This window comes from Mus caroli, chromosome 2 (genome assembly GCF_900094665.2).
Source record: "Mus caroli chromosome 2, CAROLI_EIJ_v1.1, whole genome shotgun sequence".
Lineage (NCBI taxonomy): Eukaryota > Metazoa > Chordata > Mammalia > Rodentia > Muridae > Mus > Mus caroli.
This window is the reverse complement of record NC_034571.1, coordinates 132,364,185-132,385,647: the sequence shown is the minus strand read 5'-3', so window position 1 is coordinate 132,385,647 and position 21,463 is coordinate 132,364,185. Positions and strand designations below refer to the sequence as shown.

The 21,463-nt window shown below is 38.5% G+C and overlaps 1 protein-coding gene across 7 annotated transcripts in view; it reads left to right on the top strand.

The window, feature by feature from the left end:
* The window catches only part of Tasp1 (taspase 1), a 222,321-nt gene that overhangs the window by 93,654 nt on the left and 107,204 nt on the right, over positions 1-21,463 (top strand). For 5 of the 7 annotated variants that reach the window (XM_029474096.1, XM_021149133.1, XM_029474094.1 and 2 more), the window contains exons 9-10: positions 14,102-14,221; positions 18,509-18,587. In XM_029474096.1, the coding sequence (XP_029329956.1) occupies positions 14,102-14,221; positions 18,509-18,587 (199 nt within the window). The remainder of the gene's footprint in view (positions 1-14,101; positions 14,222-18,508; positions 18,588-21,463) is intronic. The other 2 variants (XR_002376878.1, XR_003835952.1) reach the window with 1 other exon arrangement.

Here is a 21,463-nt window from a genome sequence, read left to right as displayed (position 1 = left end):
TAGGTACTGGTATTCAACAGTAAGTGCCTAGTAATGGAAGCACCATTCACAGCCACACTAACTGCTGTCGGTAGATTTAACTGTCAGTTTGACATAATCTAGAAGTATCTGAGGGAAAAAAAAAATCTCACCTGAGAATTTGTCTGAGAATTTGTCTGTTGGCATGTCTATGGGGGTTATTTTGATAGTGTAGGAGGTCTCATCTCACTGAGGGTGGCACCTCCAGACTGGATATAACAATGTTAGTTGAACATAACCCTGTCAGCCAGCATGCTGCATCCTCTTGTTTTTGTGCAATACTTCATTGGCTGTGAGATGAATTCTTCTGTCAGAGTAATGCTGTGTTGAACAGCAAGCAGCTCTGTGTCAAGTTTCTCAAGTGCTGGAAGGAGAGAACTGCAACCTACAAAGAGTACGCTAGACTTACAGAGTGCTATGAAAAGACTAAAATGATCTGTGATTCATGATGTAGGAGAATTCCATGCTTAAGACATAGGAAATAGATTCAACACAACTTTTTGGAAAGCAGAAACTTTCCAAAGTCTAGGAAAAGAAATGTTTATATAGGTATAGGAGGCATTTCAACACTAAACCAACAGGATTAGAAATGAAGTTCCTTTATTGAAGTTAAAATACTAAGTGAGCCAGAGTGAAGTTCCAGATTACGTATAGATGCGGGCTTGGAGGATGATAGCATGTCTCAAAGAAACACTGAAAGTGGAGAGGACTTAGAAGGTTTTGTTTTTCTATTTAATTTTTTTTTTTTTACTTATGAATTTGTTAGTCTCAATTCTGGTTTTCCTCATGCTTCAGTATTTATGGAATAATAATTGGTAACAAAGTTACCAATTATTTTTCTGCCTCCTAACGTTTTATTCTGGTCCTCTTTTAAGGACTGTTCTAATTCCACTGAGATCAAAATAAATTCATCCCCCATTACTTAGTAAATTAATCAGGAAGTACTTTTCAAGTTGGATTATTTATGTTTTACATCTGTCACTTTGAGATTTATTACTCATGTTAGCTCATGAATGGATGAACATAATAATTTTATCCTTTTTATAGTTCATAAAAACATCATTTAATTAAGTTAGTACTAACCATATAAAACTGATTCTGATACTAATTTTGAAGGAAAAAACATTTTATTTTATTTATCTTGTAGACTCAACAAAAGTTTGATTTTCTTAGATGGTTAAATATATGCTGGGTCAAAATCCATGCTTCAGTTTTTGATGATAAACTTGTATATAGGAATTTACAACAAAAAGTAGGAATTAGGTTAGTTGAAGTATTAAATAATACTGTTACGTCTTCAGTATTGTAGCTATTAAGGAGCGATATTAAAGATACATAAGCAGGAAAGGGAATAGAGACTTCTGAAAAGGTAAGTATGGAAGTGTCCACAAGGGGGCGTTCTCACCTAGAGAAATATGGGCACATACCTTTCCTGTTACAGAGGGTAAAAATGCCCGTTTTACAAATGTACTTCCAGGCCATGTCCCTCACATCCTATGAAAGAATTAAACCTTAGCACACCAAGAATGCCCATTCATTTCCTGGCACATGTTTATTTTGATATGTGACTTTGTAAGTGTGGACAAAGGTCTTATAGAATGAAAATGTCCACATCCAGAGGCGTTTTTCCCACCCCAACTCTTATTTGTTCTAACTGTACCTGGGACCAGTTGAGGAGAATGTTTAGAAATATGGATGAACAGGGCTCATCCTAGGAACTATTTGCGTCAAATGTAGACTTTTGAGTGTCATAAGCCTCTGAAAACATCGTTGAGGTTAAATTGAATGACATTTGATACTCTAGATTATATTTCTTATGTCCTAAAATATACAGTGCTCTTCACCCATTTTTCTTAGTTCTTTTTGACTTATCTGTTTTCTAATAAGATTTGAGTTTACCTGAGAACAAAAGGAGAAAGCATATGAACATTTCACTTCCATTTTACTTTTTAATATGCTTGCCCTTAGTTAAATTTTTTATGAGTTTGAATAATTTTTGGTTTTGTGGATATACCCATAATTAACTGGCCAAACTGATAGTGCTCTGCTTATAAAATCTCATGCATATAAAGCAACTTAATAATGTTTTATTAAGTGGATATTAATTATTCTTCTTCAATATGGAGAGGGTCCCATTTAAATCCAGGTCAAGTGGCCCATCCTAATTGTTACAGTGTTTCTCTGGCAGGAATAAGATCCAGATTGTCTGTGTTACTTTCTAGTCCTTTATCTGCTATTCCCCACTGCTTTAAGACTCAGTTCAAAGGCCAGTGGAGTTCTGGCATTTAAAAGTGTAATTTTATCCAGAGAAAGTGAGGGTAGCCCAAAATGAAAGAAAGACCTATGTTTCAGGCTTTGGCCAGGTGTTCCTTGAAAGAGCTAAATTGGACAACTAAATTGAAAAACGTCGCCTGCTCTTATAAAGAGTTTGTTGCCATCTATTTAATTAACAGTGTTTTAGCTTGCTTATTTATGTGTCTTTTAATCTTCCTAGGTACTGAATTCATATCCCATTAGCACGCGGTAATGTTGCTGTCAGTGAAGTAGTATGATGCGTGTGCCTCTATGAAATGCCTCCTTTTTGGTGGGTTTGATTATAACACTTTTGTCTATTTGATTTGATAGCCAAGCTTTCCAGGGGAGAAAACAAAAGTTGAAGCAAAACTTTGGGATGAGTATCACTTATTAGAGCTTTTAGGAAATGGGAAATTTTGGAAATAAAGGAAACTGAGTCAGAAATAAGAGGAGTATTTTACAGTGTCGGATGACCTCAGTGCATGAGAAGGCAGTAAAAGCAGGCAAATGAGACACTGAATGTAAGGATGTATGGTCAAAACCAAGACATGTATTTCTTTGTAGATAGAGTGAGAGGCTGTGTTTGATGGGTCAGTGTCTAGACATGGATTTGGAACAGTAGACTAATGGGCATGTAAACTTTCCTGAAGCAGAGTCACTCTCTACTTGTGAGAAATGGTCTGGACTTGAGTGTGGTACGTGTGGAGGCAGCCATGGCCCCATGGCAGTGACCTGTAAGGGCAGCCCTCATGGAGATGTTGTGCAAAAGCATGGCCTAGGGAAGAGCAGCACATCGCAATCAGAAATGGAACCAGATCCCTGCCAGGAAAGCAGCTTCCGCCATGGTGAGCTTACAGCTTGTGTGTGCGCTGAGCAAGATTCTCTTTCAGACAGTCTAGAGAGTTTTTGTTTTATAGTATTTATTCTCTACACAGGATCCCCCAAACCAATGCAGAGTGCTTTTAGAGTGGGAAAAAAGTTGTGTTAGGGGAGTTTAAAGGCAGAGAAGACTCTGGGAAATGACTCAGGAAACATTTTTTTGGAGTGCTGCAGGATTTTAAGATGGGGGTCGGGGTGGGAAGAGGGGTTGGTGGGGCTTGGTAGTAGAGAAGCCGATGGGGATGCTCTTTTGCTGAGATGTCAGTGGTAAAGAAAATGGTTGTATATTAGATTGAATTCATTCAGTTTACTTAACAACCCCCTCCCCCAACCAAATTTGCTTGTTTTGATCTCTGGGTAGTGTTAATTTCTTCACTGATTTTTTTTTTTTCATCTTACCTCCAATTTATATTTTCTAGATACTGTGTTTAACCTGCTCTCTTTCTGACTTTGTTAATTGGACATTAGTTTTCCAGAATCAGCATCGTGTATGTAAATTTCCTTCCCAGCACTGTTTTTCTTGTATTCTGCATTCATGCAAGTGTGGTATTATCATCACCTGTTGGCCTTTGTTTGCATTTAGTTTTATTTGATCCACAAATTCTTCAGAAGTGTTTTATTTTTAATTTTCAAATTTTATTGACTCCCCTGTTTTATAGTCTGCATGTATTCTTTTTGATGTTGTTTCTTGAAATTTTTTGTGATTTATAGTTTAATGTATGATAACTTGTAAACATTCATGTGTGCTTTTAAGATGTGTTTCCTGTGTAATTGCTGAGAACAGCATATGGACACCTGTCAATCCAGCTGTAATGTATTGTCCATGGCTGGTTTTTTACTGATTTTTTTTTTTCTTACTTGATCTACCTATGATGGGAAGAAATGTTTTGAAATAGCTCATTACAGTTTGCTGACTTTTTTTTTCTTTGTGATTTTTACTTCACATATGTTTAAAGCCACTTCACATACGTTGTAAAGTAATATGAATTTAGACTTATTTTATCTTCTCAGTGAAGCAGAATTTTTAACATTTATCATATTCTTTTTGTTTCTGTTAATGCTTTTTGTATGCAAAACATGATATTAAAATGCCTTCATTGTATAGGTTGATATTTGCTTAGTGCATCTAAATCTCCTACCTGTTCTTTTATTTTTAACTCGTTTGTAACTTTAATGCTTTAAGTATGTTACTTAGAACTAATATATAGCCAGGGCTGGGGACAGAACACAGTGGTGAAACACAAGCATAGCACATGGAGACCTTTGGTCCAGAAATTATCACTGCAAACAAAACTAAACAAAGTTAAAAACTCAAAAAAGGAAGATTTTAAAAAACAAAAACAGTTGAATATTATTAATAAAATGTTTTTTAAAGACAATATTGCTTTTTATTGCACATGTAGATTTGTCATTGATTTTCCTCCATGTTTTTACATTCATGATGGCCCCTGGATTTTCCTTTTGTTTTTTTGTTTTTTTGTTTTGTTTTGTTTTCTCTAGTGGTTGCTATACTGGGGATTGAGACCTAAGCCTCCATTCATGCTAAGCATATGCTCTACCATTGGACCATAATATGGCCAGCTCCTTTGAAGTATATCATTCATTCATTCATTCATTCATTCATTCGGGAAGTACCATAGAGATATCACTTGCTATTTTGAGTGTTGACTTATGATAATGAAATACACAGACGTTCCTGTCTGCTTAAGGCCTATAGTTTTGTGGTAGAAGTAGACAGCTTAGGGGCTGCAGAGCTGGCTCAGCATGCTTTCAGAACACTGGCTGCCCTTCCAGATGACCTGGATTTGATCCCAAGCATATACATGGCAGCTTGTAAGCATCTTGTGACTTCAGTCCTTGGGGACCTGACTTTCTCATCTGGCCTTTATAGGCACCAGGTGTGCACATGGTGCACAGGTGTTCTTGCAGGCAACACACATACACACAAATATATAGATAAATTTACAAAAGAAATAGTTTAAATTAAATAGTTTAACTAATTTGAAAAATAGTATGCAGTTTAAATAAAGTTAATATTTTAAATGATGAATGATATTATAGAAAAAAAAGATGAAATAGAGCAAAGAAAGTATAAGGCTACATTCGTGAGTGTGTGGTAAACAGGGTGCATGAGCAATCAAGACAGACTGTACTTTTATAGAAAATGGCCCCTCTGGGTTTCTTTAAAGGAAGATCTTAGGTTTTCACAAGTATATTTATTAAATTTTGTTTTCAAAACATAGTTTTATTGGTTTTCTATTTAGACTTGTATCCTTTTGGGTGGGAGATACCATGCCAACCACAATCTTCTGGTAAATCAGCTTTTGGGAATTTGTCATTTCATTATAAGTGGACCCCTTCCTCCCTATTCTCATTCCTGGCTCCCTTTGGCATGTTCCCAAAGTTCTGGATTCTTTGTTCCATGGTCAATTTCAGAACATTTGATTCATTTTCTCCCTAATTACCCCCTTTATGTTATCTATATATCTCTATATATGCTATATATAATTATTTTTATATGTTATATAAATAAAATAAAACTTTATATGCCTCAATACAGGGGAACGCCAGGGCCAAGAAGTGGGAGTGGGTGGGTAGGGGAGTGGGGGGGAGGGTATAGGGGACTTGAAATGTAAATGAAGAAAATACCTAATAAAATTTAAAAAAAGACAAAAAATGTGTTATTGTGTCTTAAACACATAGAAATAGAAAAAGTTGAAAATTTTTATTAACTTTTAAGATAGTACATCTAAAATCCAGTGAATTTTGACATGTGTATAATGTTTTAGCCCATAAATAATATTTCCATTACTTAATAACATTTCCCCATGCGTCTTAGATAATAACCCTTTGACTTGAGGCACTTCTCAACTGCTTTCCTTGTGTTTTAACCTGTTCCAAAACTTGATACAAATGGAAACATCGTTGCTGTGTTGTATGCATCTTCTCTTACTCTGTCTTTGTCTGAAACATATTGTTATGTGTGCTATTTAGTTCCATTTAATTGCTGAGCAGTCCTCTGCTATTGATGACATCATAATTTGTCTACGTATTATTCTGTTGATAGACATTTGAGTAGTTTTCAGCTCTTGGTTCTTGCAAATATAAACAGTCTGACTTTCCTTGGCAAGTCTTCTGTGACACTGCTTTGAGTTCTTTGCAATAAATACTTAGGGGTTTAGCTCCTGAATCAAGCTCATATAGGATTTGATTTAGAATCAGAAGTGTGAGCAGCACTTATTCTACACAAGTAAGAAGTCAAATTGGATGTGTTTATTATTAAGTGTTTAAACTAATTTCTTTGTTTCTGTAAGACATAGTCTTGCTATGCAGCCAGGCAGTGTTCAAACTCCAGTCTGCCTTCCTTACTTATTGAGGACTGCGATTACAGGTGCTACCATATTCAGCTTGGCACCAATGCTTAATGCCCTTCAGTTTTGTTTTCTAAATGTTTTGTTATGATAAGTGTAATTTATGATCTAGTTTCTACTCTCCTCAAGAGCTTGAAAAAAATTATCACATTAAAACGTTATAGATAATGTTTCAACTCTCAATATCTTAGGTCTAATGCTTACCAATCAATGGCTTACTATGCATATATGTTAAATATTGCTAAATAACATATGAATAAGAATAAAGGTGATTTAAAGTTGCATTAATTAACTTCTGGTGAGAGAAAAAGCTGCTTGTGGATCAGCCTGAAGACTTGAGTTTAATTCCGACTCTACACACTGGCAGGAGAGAAGAGGTCCTAAGCATTTTCCTTTGCTTCCACACTGGCTCGCACATTGCTTTATTTTACAGAGAACAAAAGCCCATAGGAATCATTATTTGAAAGATTGCTTTGTTTTCCAGACAGTTTCTCTCTGTAGCCTTGGCTGTTATGGAACTTGCTCTGTTGACCAGGCTGGCCTTGAACTCACACACATCTGCCTGCCTCTCCCTGCTGGGGTTAAAGGCATGTGCTACTATCATCTGGCTTGAAAGTTGTTGTTGTTGTTTTTTTAAAACACCAAGATTTAAGACCATTGCCTTTTTTTACTTTTCAATTTTTAGATATTTTATTAGTTCTCTGACAATTGCAGACATTTTATTTTTTATCATATTTACCATTTTCCCTACTTCTTACCAACTACTTTCTCATTTCCTTCTCACCCAGCATTGTGGGCTTTTGTTCGTTTGTTTGGTTTGGTTTGATATCAATCTCAGTTTATGCCACCTGTTTAGTCTGGTTATGTGGCATCCACTGGGATGTGGCTCACTTATTAGGAGCCATACCCTTAAAGAAAATCAACTTTCCCCCAGAAGATATGAATTGGAAGTAGCTCCTCAGTGACGAGTGGGGACTTCATGACCACCTTCCTTCTTTATGGGATTCTGCCTGGCCTGAGCTTTTTCAGGTCATGTGCATGCTATTCCAGTGGCTGTAGGTCCAGTTGTGCAACTGCCCTGTTGTGTTTGGAAAACACCATTTCCTTGTAGTAATCCATTACCTCTGGCTCTTACAATCTCTCTGCCTGCTCTTAGCAAGTGACTCCCAAGTCTTGGTTGGAAGATTGTTACATATGTCTCATTTAATTCTGAGCATTTCATAGTCTCTCATTTTCTGCATCTTGATGTCATGGGTTTCTGTGTTGACCGTCTACTGCAAACAGAAGTTTATAATAAGATTTACTAATCTATGGATATATAGATGAGCAATTAGGAGTCAGTTAATTTAGCCAAATAATACTGGTAGGTTCTCCTCTAGGGCCTATGACCCATCTAACCCTGTAATCTCAGCTCTGATAGTGGTACCAGGCATCGGTTTCAACTTGTGGAGCAGACCTTCAAGGAGAAGGTGGTTGGTTCCTCTCATGGCATCCGTGCCACTATTGTACCTGTTGATATATCCTGCCAGGCCAGTTGTTATTGTAGCTTTCAGGGTTCACAGCTGGGTAAGATTGATGCTTACCTTCCTTCTCTGATAGTGTCACAAACACCATGTAGCACTGTGAAAGCGAGTTGACAGTGATGAGTTTCTTGGTCAGTACCAGGCTTATTTCTCCATAGTCTATGACTCAAATATGTAGTCTCTTCAGCAAATAGAGTCTGAAGATAACCACTACCATTGGCAATAGCCTATAGTGTTTGGTGGTCTGTGGGACAGTTTCAAAATAGTTTAAACAGTTTCAAAAATGCTAACCCATTCCTGGTTGTATGCTTTTTATTTGTTAGCCTGTAGTGTCTAGTAGGGAGATCCTTACCCCATCCATTCATTCTTCATGTTCATTACTATTCTATTCACAGTAACCGAGGAATAGAAACAATATAGATGTCTATCAACTGATGGATGGAGAGTAAAATTGCCATACACTGACACAGTGGAGTAAATTATTCTATGAAATTCCCAGGTAAATACATGGATATGAAAACCATTATTCTCAGTGAGGTAGCCCAGACCCAGAAAGACAGATTTTGCATCACTTTCTCATTGGTGGATAGTAGGTTTGAATCTTCAGATATATATATTCTGTCTGGAATTCCCATGGAGGTCAGGAAGGTTAGTAAAGGGTCATGGGAGTGAGGGCTTTCAAGAAAGAACAGATAGAATGTAGAGGTATCAAGGGTTACACTGACCATGAAGGGTTAAATGGATGTTTTTTGGAAGGGGAGGGGATAGGAGGGGATTATAGTGATAAATTGCAACAGAAACCTTTCAAGAATGTCACAAGGAAATCTACAACTACCTACACTTCCTAAAATACATACAAACTTATATAAAATTTTAAATGGAGTTCACTTTTGCTTTTTAAATATATTGTTTATCTTTTGATAATTTCATACATACAAACAACACATTTTGATCACATTCACTCCCCAGCCCCTAGTCCTGCACATAACTGTGGATCTGTCTCCTCAACCTAATGTCTCTGCATGTCTGTTGTGTCTGTCCATGCGTTTGCCTGTCTATAACCCACTGAGTCCAGTTTGTGCTGCCCCTATGCGTATGTGTGTAGGGCCACCCGTTGGAGCATGCTGGACCTCCCAGGGACCACATCTCTGTAGAGAACTGAGTTCAGCCTCTCTCCTAGCAGCTCTCAGCAGTTAGTTAGTAACTTCTTACCTAGTTCTTATTTTCCAATCCTAGAATGTTGTACAGAGATTCCACCTTTTGGAAAAATATTCTCCTCTGCACTTTGAAGCGTTAGTAATTCTCAGGATACTCTTATGGAGCTTCCCTGTGGTGTGAATTTATAATTACCATTACAATCCATGTAATATGGAATCTCCACATAATCTAAGATATTTTCAATTGAAAATTTTCAATATTTGTTGAATAATTTAGGAAATAAATAGTTTTTATATACTATAAAGCTTTGATTCTAGTCCTAAGTGTTTATATGAATTTACATGGTCGTGTAGGGAAATGTAATGCACACACGTTAAAGGGAAGAAGGGATTACTTAGCATTTGAGGCTTTGCCTCCGATTTATTTATAGTTTTGGCAGCAGAAGATGGTTTTCTTCTCTCTCTGTCTTCCCCCTGCCCCCCATGGTTGGAATCAAACCTGATACCTTGAGCATGCTGATTATGTACTGTTCCAGAGAGCTATATCTAGCTCAGAGGAAGGCTTTTGCAGAGATAAGGGGGAAAAAATGAATGAATATTCCTCTGCCCACAGTTTTCTTTGGTTTTGTCTAGTCTTCCATATGCGAAGGTAGATAATTAAGTCTTTGCTCACATGAACTTATAGGACTCTACTCTGCAGTGGTCACTGCTAGAGGCATGCTTGCTGGAGACAAACATTGAATGAGACTTAGGTCTCCTTTGACCAGAGCCATCTTTCCATTTCCTCCCAGATACTCAAAGAAGGTGCAGCTAATGGTGGTGAGGGCCCTGCAGATTTTTACTCTTCAGAGGACCCAAGTTTGGTTCCCGTATTCTCATGGTAGCTTATAACCATTTGTAACTCCAATTCCAAGCTATCCAGAGCCTTCTGAACTCCGAGAACCAGGCACACATGGTACACATACATGCGTGCAGGCAAAATGCTCAGACATGTAAGTAAATCTAATAAAGAAGCCTCATGATGGCATTGTCTTGTAGGGCACAGAGACTTTTCTTTCCGCAAGAGGAATATTTACCAGCTCTGATGCTGCTCTTAGGTCTAATAGTCAATCATTGAGAGGGTTTCATGTATTCTAGTTGTTGCCTTGATTGACTATCATCTTGATCTTTACTATTAGGATAATCCCATGGCATACTGACTTCCAGATACATTTAACTAGTTAAGATTTATTTCTTAGTTAATTACATCTGAAATGCTGTCTCTCCTCCAAGTCCCCTTCACCAAGTTCTTCCTCCCATCCCCGATCCTTTTCAACTCTCAGAGAGCTGCTGCCCTCGCCCATGTATCCTCCTACCCTGGTGCATCAAGTCCCTGCAGGATTAGGTGCATCCTCTCCCACTGAGGCCAGATAAGGCAGTCCTTTGCTACATATGTGCTAGGAGCCCCAGACCAGCCTCTGGATGCTCTTTGTTTTGTGTCTCAGTCTTTGGGAGCTCCCAGGGGTCGAGGTTAGTTGACACCGTTGGTCTTCCTGTGGGGTTACCATCTGCTTGAGGGCCTTCAATCCTTTCTCTAACTCTTCCATAGGGGTCACTGGCCTCCATCCAATGTTTAGCTGTGGGTATCTGCATCTGCCTCAGTCAGTTGCTTAGTAGAGCTTCTCAAAGGGCAGCTATGCTAGGTTGTCTGCAAGCACGACATAGCATCATTAATAGTGTGAGGGATTGGTGCCTGCCCATAGGTCTCAAAATGGGCTGGTCACTGATCAGCCATTCCTTCAGTCTCTGCTTCATCTTTGTCCTTCCATTTCTTTCAGACAGGTCCAATTTTGGGTCAAAAGTTTTGTAGGTGGGTTGGTGTCCCTATCCCTCCACTAGGGGTCCCGTCTGGCTACTGAAGGTGGCCTCTTCAGATTCCAAATACACACTGTTGGGCATTTCAGCTAAGGTCACCTGCATGGACTCCTGGGGGCCTCCCTCGTTCTGGGTCTCTGGGACTTCCTAGAGAATCCTCCCACCCCTGTCAGCTGCATATTTCCATTATTCTCTTGGCCCTCTGGGACTCTCTCCTGTCTCTCCCCATGCCTGATCCTCCCCCACCTTTCCCCTTGCTCTCCCTTCTCCCATCCAGGTCACTCCCTCTCTCTACCTCCCATGACTATGTTGTTCCCACTTCTAAGTGAGATCGAAACCTCCCCACTTGGGACTTTTGCTTACCTTCTTTGGGTTTAAGACTAACTCTTACAGCTAGCTGGTTGATAATTAAGTGATTTTATATAAGTGAAAGACAGTTTTAATGCTAATGAGGTAAGCAACAGATTAGTGGTGTCTTTTAGATGTTTCAGGATTAGAGAACCTGGGTAAAGTTGGAATTTTCTGGTGAAAAATCTTTTCTTTGTTTTAAAGTAGTTCACAGATGCCACTTCTATTAATTCTTGTAATAACTGCATAACAGCTATCTCCATCTTAGAACACAGAAAATTAAAATCACTGTCAGAAAATTGATTTCAATCTTTTCCATAATACTGGCGTGCTTCCTGGCAAATTCATTGCATGTTTTATTTAAAAAAAAAATCAACAAAACCTATAGTGTACTTAGTTGTTTTTCAGAAAAGATTTATCAGAAAGGTAACATAAATATCCTGCTTCAGTCAAGGACAATAGGTGCATGTGTATCTGTGGCCGCTGCATTTTTAAATATTTATGGGGTGTAAGAGTGTAATGGTAAGTCTGTATAGTAACAGTGATTGTACGCTTTAACCCAAGATTTCATTCCCATACAAATGAGCTCTGTGAGATTATTATGCCAAAAATACCAATATTTGTCTTTAATTCAATTTATCTACACTTCATAAAAGACCTTAAATATTACTTCATTATCTTAAAATTTGCCATGTAGTATATAAAGGCCGTGGAATGGTTTTGAAGTATTTATGAAGTACTTCTGATTTTTGCAGGTGTTGTAGACTCTTAGGAATATAGAGCTTAATTTAGAACAGAATCCTCTTTTCTGCATTTTTTATTTTTTAAAACCACATTACAGTAAATCCATCTGTATAACCCAGCTATACTGACATTGGCTGTTAGATCTCTTTATGGTGGCTTGGCTAGGCAGAAAAGTTTCCTTAATGCTAGGACAGTTACTGCAGATCAACTTGGGTATCATTCTATGTGTGTCATGCTTCTCCTGTAAAACTCTATCATGTAGAGTACTTAGGCTGCATCAGCATCGCAGTTTAGTTAAGACAAACAAAACAAGGAATTTTCACATAAATAGATTCTCTTTGATTTGTGCATTAAAGCTTGAGAAGACAAACTTGTAATGTTACCCTTTTGTAACTGAGGTCATTAAGATAAAAAATTTAAAGTGATTTATAATATTCGACACATTCACCTTAAAAGCTCCCTTTTTGGTTTGGGGTTGATGAAAATCCTATGGAATGTTATCAGATCTTGTTTTTCAAGTGCCTTTTGGTGTATTTTTATAATCGATTTTCAGCCTTACCCAGCAAAGAAGAGAAATGCTGCCGAGAAGCAAAGTCATTCCTGTTAAATCTTTATTCAGTGGCAACCTCTGACATCACATGAAGCCAGCTCTGAAGAGAAGGAAAAAGACTTGCTCAGACACCGAGGTGTCCCATTTTGTAATTAATCACCATTGGGATTGTTATGCACACAGGGAGTGCAGATTTACTCAGAGCATAAGTAGATGCCAAGGGAAGTGATAACACAGGGCTTAGAGACCCTGCTCAGGGATGGTTGAGCCTGATGCTGTCCCTGAAAGTTATGCTCCTGCCTGTGAGCCTTCTGGGGTGACAGTCTGATTCCACTGACTACCTTTCCTTCAATGTGGCTACATGTGAGATTAGAAATGTAATACTTCATCCCCATGAACCTTGTCTGCCAAAGTCAATACCTTTATGTGTTTCTTTACCTCTTAGTGCACCAAAGGAACCCTTAGTACACTGAAGTTTTGCTCGGTACTCTTGAGTATCCAGCCACAGTGGTGGGGTAGCTAGCTACCCGTGTGAACCTGGGGGAATGTTTGGTTCTTTCATTCATGCCAGGGGTTTGGCATGCAGTTTGAAAACCTTGCCCTCACCAAGACTTCTCTTGACCTAACAACCTACACTAACTTTCCTTTTTAATATACGGTAATGAATTTTTCCCCTGCCTTCTTTAATTCTGTCCTTACCCAGTAGTTTGTCTTTGTGGCACGGATGTTCAGAAAACTCCTGTGGTAGGAGACATTTGCTTATCATTTTAAATCCTTAAATATGTGAGACTGGGGAGAAGGCACAGAGACACAAAGATTCCTTCCAGTTAGTGATACACAGTTTGCTCTCACCACTTACCACGCATATTAATAACAGCAGAAAAGAGACTGTCATAAAGGTTCTCTTAGACAAGGGATTGATGAGAAGGTGACAGTATCTTGCACTCCAGGATGGTGGCTGTCATTCTCTTCTCCTCTGAAGAGAGAAGAAGAATGAGAAGAAGAGAGAAGGGTTCCTCACTCTTGGAAGTCTGCATGTGATTGTGTTTGAAAACATGAATGTTAGCGTTTATTGGCTCATTTAGATCACAGATCTTTTCACACACAAACTTTTAGTCATTTAATTATTGAGATTAAGAGAAAAATAACAAAATAATAAAGAGATGAGTTATAAATGTTGCACTTAAGGATTAGTTCAGATATTTTTGAGTTATAATTACACCAGGCCTACTAAGTACTGTGCACTATGTGCGGTCATGTCTGATGTCTCACACCAGGTCTGGTGAACACTCACCACTGTGTGGTTGTGTCTAGGTGTCTCACACCAGGCCTGGTAAACACTCATATCCCTTTGTTTCTTAGGAAAATGACTCAGGCACTTTGGACACGGTGGGTGCTGTGGTTGTGGACCATGAAGGGAATGTTGCTGCTGCTGTCTCCAGTGGGGGCTTGGCCTTGAAACATCCAGGGAGAGTTGGGCAGGTAAGGATTTATGGGTTTCTTAAACTCCTAAAAACAAAACCAGGTCTTTTCTCAGTATGACTTTTAAACTACTAGGGACATTTTTCCCTTAGGAAAAATAGAAACCCTTGTTCTTGAACATTTTCTTTTTATGTAGATCAAGAACAAAATTTCTTTTCAATTTTTTTTTTAAAAGCACCATCTCTTGGTGACAGGGCTCTTGCTGATTTTTATAACCAGTAATCCTTATTCCTACCCTCCAGCAGCCTGGGTGGCACTGGCCTGCATATGTAGTAGACATTCAGTAAATGTGTATTGATTTCCGTCTTTCTTAGTAAATACCACTCAGGAGGAGCCAGTGCTCCCTGCCCATTGCTTTGTAAGTGTGAACATGGTTTTACAGTCACACTGTTTAGTCCCTTCATTGAGGTCACAGTGACATTTTGGCATTCTCTGTCTCTCCTCTCTGAAATGACTTTAGCCATTTCACAGAGTGGTTAAGATCTCCAGTCATCCCTATATCTAGTGATGAAGAGGCTCTAATTGATGTGACACTTGCTTAGTTTTAGTTCTCTTGCAGAACCTTTTTCAATATTCCCTCCCCACCTTCAATCTTCTGTATTGAAAATGGAACCTAATAATGACTTTGGCAGTGAGAGCTGGGACACTATAATGACTAAGGGCAGTGGGCATTACGATAGGAGTTTGTACATTTCTTATGCCCTTAGTAAATATTTGTGAATCAGGACACTCTCCTGTACTCTTTTAAAGAGGTGGTGAGGATTTTATTTAAAACTCAGCATGTGGATCTTCTCTTACATTTGAAATGAAACTTACTAGTTGTACCTCTCTCACATTTGAAGAACAGTGAATGTCATTATTCCTTTGGTCTTGGTTGTTAGTGATTGCTTGGAGCAGACTGATTTGTGGGAGACATCTTTGCAGAGCTCCCAGTGATATTCCCCAGTTAGCCCTTGATGTGGACAGGTTTCTTAGAGTCTTATACTAGTTCGGTGTGGATGGCAACAGTAACTGATTTTCTGTTCCACACAGAAACACCTACCACATAGACAATTTATGGGGAGTGATTATATTATAATATATATATATATATATATATATATATATATATATATACACATACACACACACACACATACACTTTTACTCATATAAAAGCCTTTGTTCAGTCCCACATTATGGAACTGTATATTTGTTAAGTTTAGAGTAAGAAAATCAAGGTTTCTAAGTCAGGTTTGGATGTCTTGGTAGAGAAGATAAGGAAGTATAACAGAGTTGCCTCCATTACTTCGTAGTTCCCCCACTTTCTCTAATTTTTGTTTGACTAGGATAGCAAAATAATAACAGCAGCAGAATTAAGGTTGGACTGATGTTAGCAGGACACTAACATCTCTCCTGAAGTCTTGAAGCCATTCTGCCACCATGCAGGGAACTTCTGTGAAATTTAATATATTGATCAGCTCCCTTGTTTAAAAATACACAATTATGAAAGCTAAAATGTCACAAAAATATGTGGGATAGAGGAATCCAAAGAGCTTGCAGAGGAAAACATAGTTGCTTAATTGTATTAAATTGCTGGGTCAGAGAGATGTCGTGAATCTGGAGATACAAAGCATTAAATGAGAGAGAAAGAAAACTGTGAAGCACAAAAGCATGTCCTCCCAAAAGCTAAGTAAAAATGCGCAGCAACAAGACACATTTCAATGTATTGTAAGTGCTCACATGCACTGTGTGCAGAAATTACCAGACCTGCTGTAGATATTTAATAGAAAGCAAATTGTAAAATTTAATTTGAATTAGAATATACTTGCTTTAGTGTGTAATCATTGTAGTTTATAGCTGGTATATGAGAAAATAATTAATAGACTTTCCAAGTTCTGGAAGATGAAATGCTACAGTTCGTATTGCTGGGCACATCATACTTCCCTGTTATTAATAGCTATGGCTGTCATTGGCTACACACTTGCAGAACAGAGGACCCAGATAAAATGTCAATTTTTGTGGCTTTCTATGATCTTTTATTTAATGTTCTTAGACCCCAATAGCTCCAATCCTCTACCAAGTTGGAATGTACATGAAGCAACCATCTGTTTCTATTATGAGAACTCACTACCTTATATAGGACCATGGTATTCTATTGAGCCTTTCTATCTGGTACAGAGTTCTTCAGTTAATGATGTAGATATCTATTTATTATAGCTTCCATCTATAGTCCTGATTCCTGATTCTACTCTCTGGAAATAGCTTAATTCCCTTCTAAAGCCCTAAATGTTTTACAGTAGCTATTCTGTTTCTCTTTTCATTTAAATACAAAAGCTTTCCCCTAACCATCTTCTTTGATTAGGAATCCAGAAACTGTCAGAATGAAATCTCCCATATTCATGTGAATCACAGTTGACCTCTCTAGCCCTCACTGCAGCAGCCTCTGGGTGTGAGAGTGCACACTTTCCCAAGCTCTCACTGCAGCAGCCTCTGGGTGTGGGAGTGCACACTTGCCCAAGCTCTCACTGCAGCAGCCTCTGGGTGTGAGAGTGCACACTTGCCCAAGCTCTCACTGCAGCAGCCTCTGGGTGTGGGAGTGTACACTTGCCCCAGCACTGAGAGGCAGATGCAGCAAAATCAGCAGCTCAAGGTTCAAGTTCAGCTTCATACTGAATTTGAGGCCAGGCTGGGTTACAGGAGATCCTGGGGGAAAAAAAAAATCCTAAAACAATAACTCTTCCCAAAGTAAAACCGATAACCAATATGGCACAAAGAGTAGGAGATCTTTTCTTACTTTTGAAAACACCATATTGAAAAACATGCTTTATTTTCCTCCTAGTATTTCTGCGTCAGTGTAACAACAGAAGGCCTTTAGGAATTGATTCAATACATGGAGTTCATAATACAGTCAGCAGGCGCTTATGATAAGCCATTCAACCAGCCCTCCCATGGCACAGCTGAGTCAACCAAAACACAAGGGAGTGTAAGACCTCAGTGGAAGAAACTCCTGTTCCTCACTGAGAATTCGGGACATTTTCCCATGTCCTGTCCTGATGCTGGGTATTATCCTAATCATCCAAAACCTTGGTTAAAAAAAAAAAGGTGGGGGGTGGGGAGGGAGGGACTTTTCAAAAAGGAGAGAAGATGCTTTCTTAAGAAAGATGCACAACATTGCTCATCCTTTTTTTTCCTCTTAAGAAAATTCCTTTTATAATATTTACTTTTAATATCATGGCCTAAAGCTATCTTCCTTCTTAACCATTATTTAGATTGGCACAGTAACAAATAATGCAGTAATAAAATAGACCTTGTCCTCTATTTTTCAACTTTTTGAGTAAAATGCAGCCATTTTAAGCAAGCCTTTAAAACATGTTTAAAAACTTCCTACCTTTTTTGGTAGTAAAACTGTATTAAAGGTGTTATATAGTAAAAATATTTATATAGGTGATAGATTATGCAACTGTCTCAGGACTATTGTTTTCTATAAAATGAGCATCCTAATGTGGTAACTGATGTCAGAGACCTGTATTCCCTGCTTCCTGACTCTGGCTTGTCAAGCTAATCAGCTTGCCCTTGGGATTATATTTCTGACTGTCTAGTTCTGGGATTGCAGGTGACTTTACTGACTTTTTATGTAGGTTTTGATCCAAACTCTGGGCCTTCTGCTTCTGAGCCATCTCTTCAGCCCTATTAACTTTTTGAATGACATAAAATGTCTGTATGTATTTATGAGGTATAATATGGTTTGTCTCAAGTATATATTGATTTATTATATGTTTCTAGCTAGTAGAGAGAAAGAGTGAAGGGGAAAGAGAGAGATTCATCAAAGATACAGTTATGTAGGAAGAATAAGTTCTGGTGTCCTTGGTGTGGCAGAGTGAGGGTAGCAGCAATGCATTATTGCATATTTAGAAAGAGATGATACATCTTTGAGAGTTTTAAAGCTGTTGCTTGCATAGTTTTTATGCTACTTCTGTTATGAACTATTTTTTACTTTATGTTTTCTCCATGTGTGTATGTGCACATGCACATGTATGTGCATAAGAAGACAACTCTCATGTGGTTCCTCAGTCTTCCCCTCCTTTTTAGTCCACATTGTTTTTTTGAGATGGGGGCTCTTACATTTTTATTTATAATTAGTATATGGTATAACAGGTTTCACTATGATACTTTATATTTTGTTTTGCTGTCTATTTTGTGTATCATTTATAACCTTTGTTTAATTAGATGGATATTGTATTGAAAACTGGTAATTACCTGTAATATTTAGGAAGTATTATCTGCATCTGTTTTCTGTTTTCCTAGGCTGCTCTTTATGGATGTGGCTGCTGGGCTGAGAATACTGGTGCTCAGAACCCCTACTCCACAGCTGTGAGTACCTCAGGTATTTGCAGCTTTCATGGTCATTTTTCATGAGTACAGCTTAATAATTAAACTCATTTAATAATTAAAATCAGTATTTGGGGGGAAACATTTATGAGTTCATTGAATCATGAAAAACATCACTGGGAGGTTTTAAAAATTGTTTAGTTTCTTATTATAAATGCTTTATAAACTTTATCAGTACAACTCTGGTATTAGCTACGACGGATTATATTTTATTATCTAATGACCCACAAAGTTAAATGCACATTACAAGTGATGTGTAAGGAATGAGACTTTTCATGTAATATCTTGAATAAAATATTGACATGGTATGTTTCAGACTATATAGCCTATAACATTTCCTCAAGCAGAATCTCTTTTATATGCATATTAAGAAAGTCTATCTTGTAGTAATGATTGAAATAGAAGCTTTTTCTCTTTATGTGGTGATGCTACTGGTAGGACAAGGTCAGTACTCCTTCTCATGCATCCATTAAGCTACAGTTCTGGTCTTTTCAAAACAGCCCAGGCTTTATCACATCCATGCAGCATAGATGTGTCTTCCTTTCCTTCCTTTGCCTCTTCAATTTCGGACCACATTGGTTTTTGTTGTCTGCGACAGTAGCTTGCCTATGCTTCCTGTTCTCATCCTGTGATCTACTGTAATATACAGTGTATTAGTAAATTGTCATAAGCTGTTTGAACTCACTGACATGCTGTTCCTGTAGGCTGGGCTGTGCCTTCTCCCACTTCAGACCCAAGTGTATCCTCTAAGATCTCTTCACCTGGAATGGGATGGTCCCCTAGGCCCATGAGAAAGGGAATGGAGCTGGGTGTGGTGGCGCATGCCTTTAATCCCAGCACTTGGGAGGCAGAGGCAGGCGGATTTCTGAGTTTGAGGCCAGCCTGGTCTACTGAGTGAGTTCCAGGACAGGCAGGGCTACACAGAGGGAAAAAGAGAGAGAGAGAGAGAGAGAGAGAGAGAGAGAGAGAGAGAGAGAGAGAATGGTAGAACAACCCAAAAGTAAGGTACTGTGTCCTTGAGGTTACAAAAGAGTAAACAGAGCAAAAATAAAAACCTTGTGTACCGGGAGGTGAGTAAATCCCAAGTATCTTCTCAAAACAAAAGATCCAACTACAGTTTAGTCTATGCCATTGAAGACCCATGTGGGGCCCACTCAGGAGACATGCTGCCTGAGACCCTCTCCACACACATGCTCCAGCCGATACCCGCCAGTGCACTGTTTCCTCAGTCACTGTCTGCTGATGCTCAAGTGCCTGATCAGGTGCTTCACTGTCTGCTGCTGCTCCTGCTCCTCCTTCCCTATTGCTTCTCCCTTCCTCCATTTCCTTCTTGTTCTTGTTCTTCCTTCCTCTTCATTTTTCATTTTTATTTTTCATCTTTCTTTCTTGCTTGCTGCAGTTAAGCTCAGTTCTTCAGAACAGAAAGCATGGCTGTCATGGACGTTTTCTATACAGCACATCTAAGATCCAGGCATTGGCCATTATAGCAGAGAGGGTTGCTCTCTCAATCGTTTGATTTCTTTTCGTCTTTGCCCTGCTTCACCTCAGCCATGGCCATAGGATTTCTTCATCTTGAAAACAGTCCTGGGTTGGGTTCTCTTCATTTCTCTATGTGCCTTCTCTTTCTGATTTGGTGTCTTTGCTATACTCAGGATTTGAGCTTTTTTTCTAGGTCTGTTAGCTTCTATATATCTGTGTCTACTCTGGGTTTTCTCTGAAACTTTAACATACATCCTTTCTGTTTTATATTTAGTATTTCACTGTGTATTTTATGGATGTAGTTTTTGTACTCACCACATGACCACCTTTTCTCCAATGGTTTTCTCCTTTAAAAATGTTATAAAGTTACATTAATTTTATTGTATGTATGGGGGGGGGGTCATGTGTGTGTGCCACACTGCATGTGTAGAGGTCAGACGGTGTCTTAGTTAGGGTTTTACTGCTGTGAACAGACACCATGACCAAGTTAAGTCTTATGAAAAAAACATTTAATTGGGGCTGGCTTACAGGTTCAGAGGTTCAGTCCATTATCATCAAGGTGAGAGCATGGCTGTATCCAGGCAGGCATGGCGCAGGAGGAGCCAAGAGTTCTATGTCTTCATCCAAAGGCTGCTAGTGGAAGACTGACTTCTAGGCAACCAGGGCGAGGATCTTATGCCCACACCCACAGTGACACACCCATTCCAACCAGGTTACACCTATTCCTACAAGGTCACACCTATTCCAACAAGGCCACACCTTCAGATGGTGCCACTCCCTGGTCCAAGGATATACAAACCATCACAGACGGCAACCCACAGCAGTGACTTCTCTCTTCCTACTATAAGGAACAGGGATCAGACTGAGGTTGGCAAACTTAGCCATAGTGTCTGTATGTGCTGAGTCACTTCACTGAACCTCCTAGCTGTTTTCTTGCCTTCACTGGTCTCTTCTTGTAGACATTAACTATTGGCACTAACTATTCTACTATTTGTTGCTTCTTACCATTTTTACTGAACTCTTTGTTATTTCAGACTTGTTTGTGTTTTCTGACCTGTCATTTGTGGCTTCCATCTAACCTACTTTCTTCCTTTGTATCAGAAGGAAAATATCTTTGTAAGTTACTAGGCTATTAGGCAAAGCTGATATACAAATTAATAATCAAAAACATACCAATATAATTACAAAAAAATCTTGTTTTTCATTTTGAATGGAAAAACAAAATAAATAATTTCAATTTAGTTTTTGTGGCACATAAAAATTTTACTGTACATTATCAAAAATTAGCTTATGTGACCTGGAGGGCATCATCTTGAGTGAGGTAACACAATCACAAAGGAACTCACACAATATGTATTCACTGATAAGTGGATATTAGCCCAAAACTTAGGA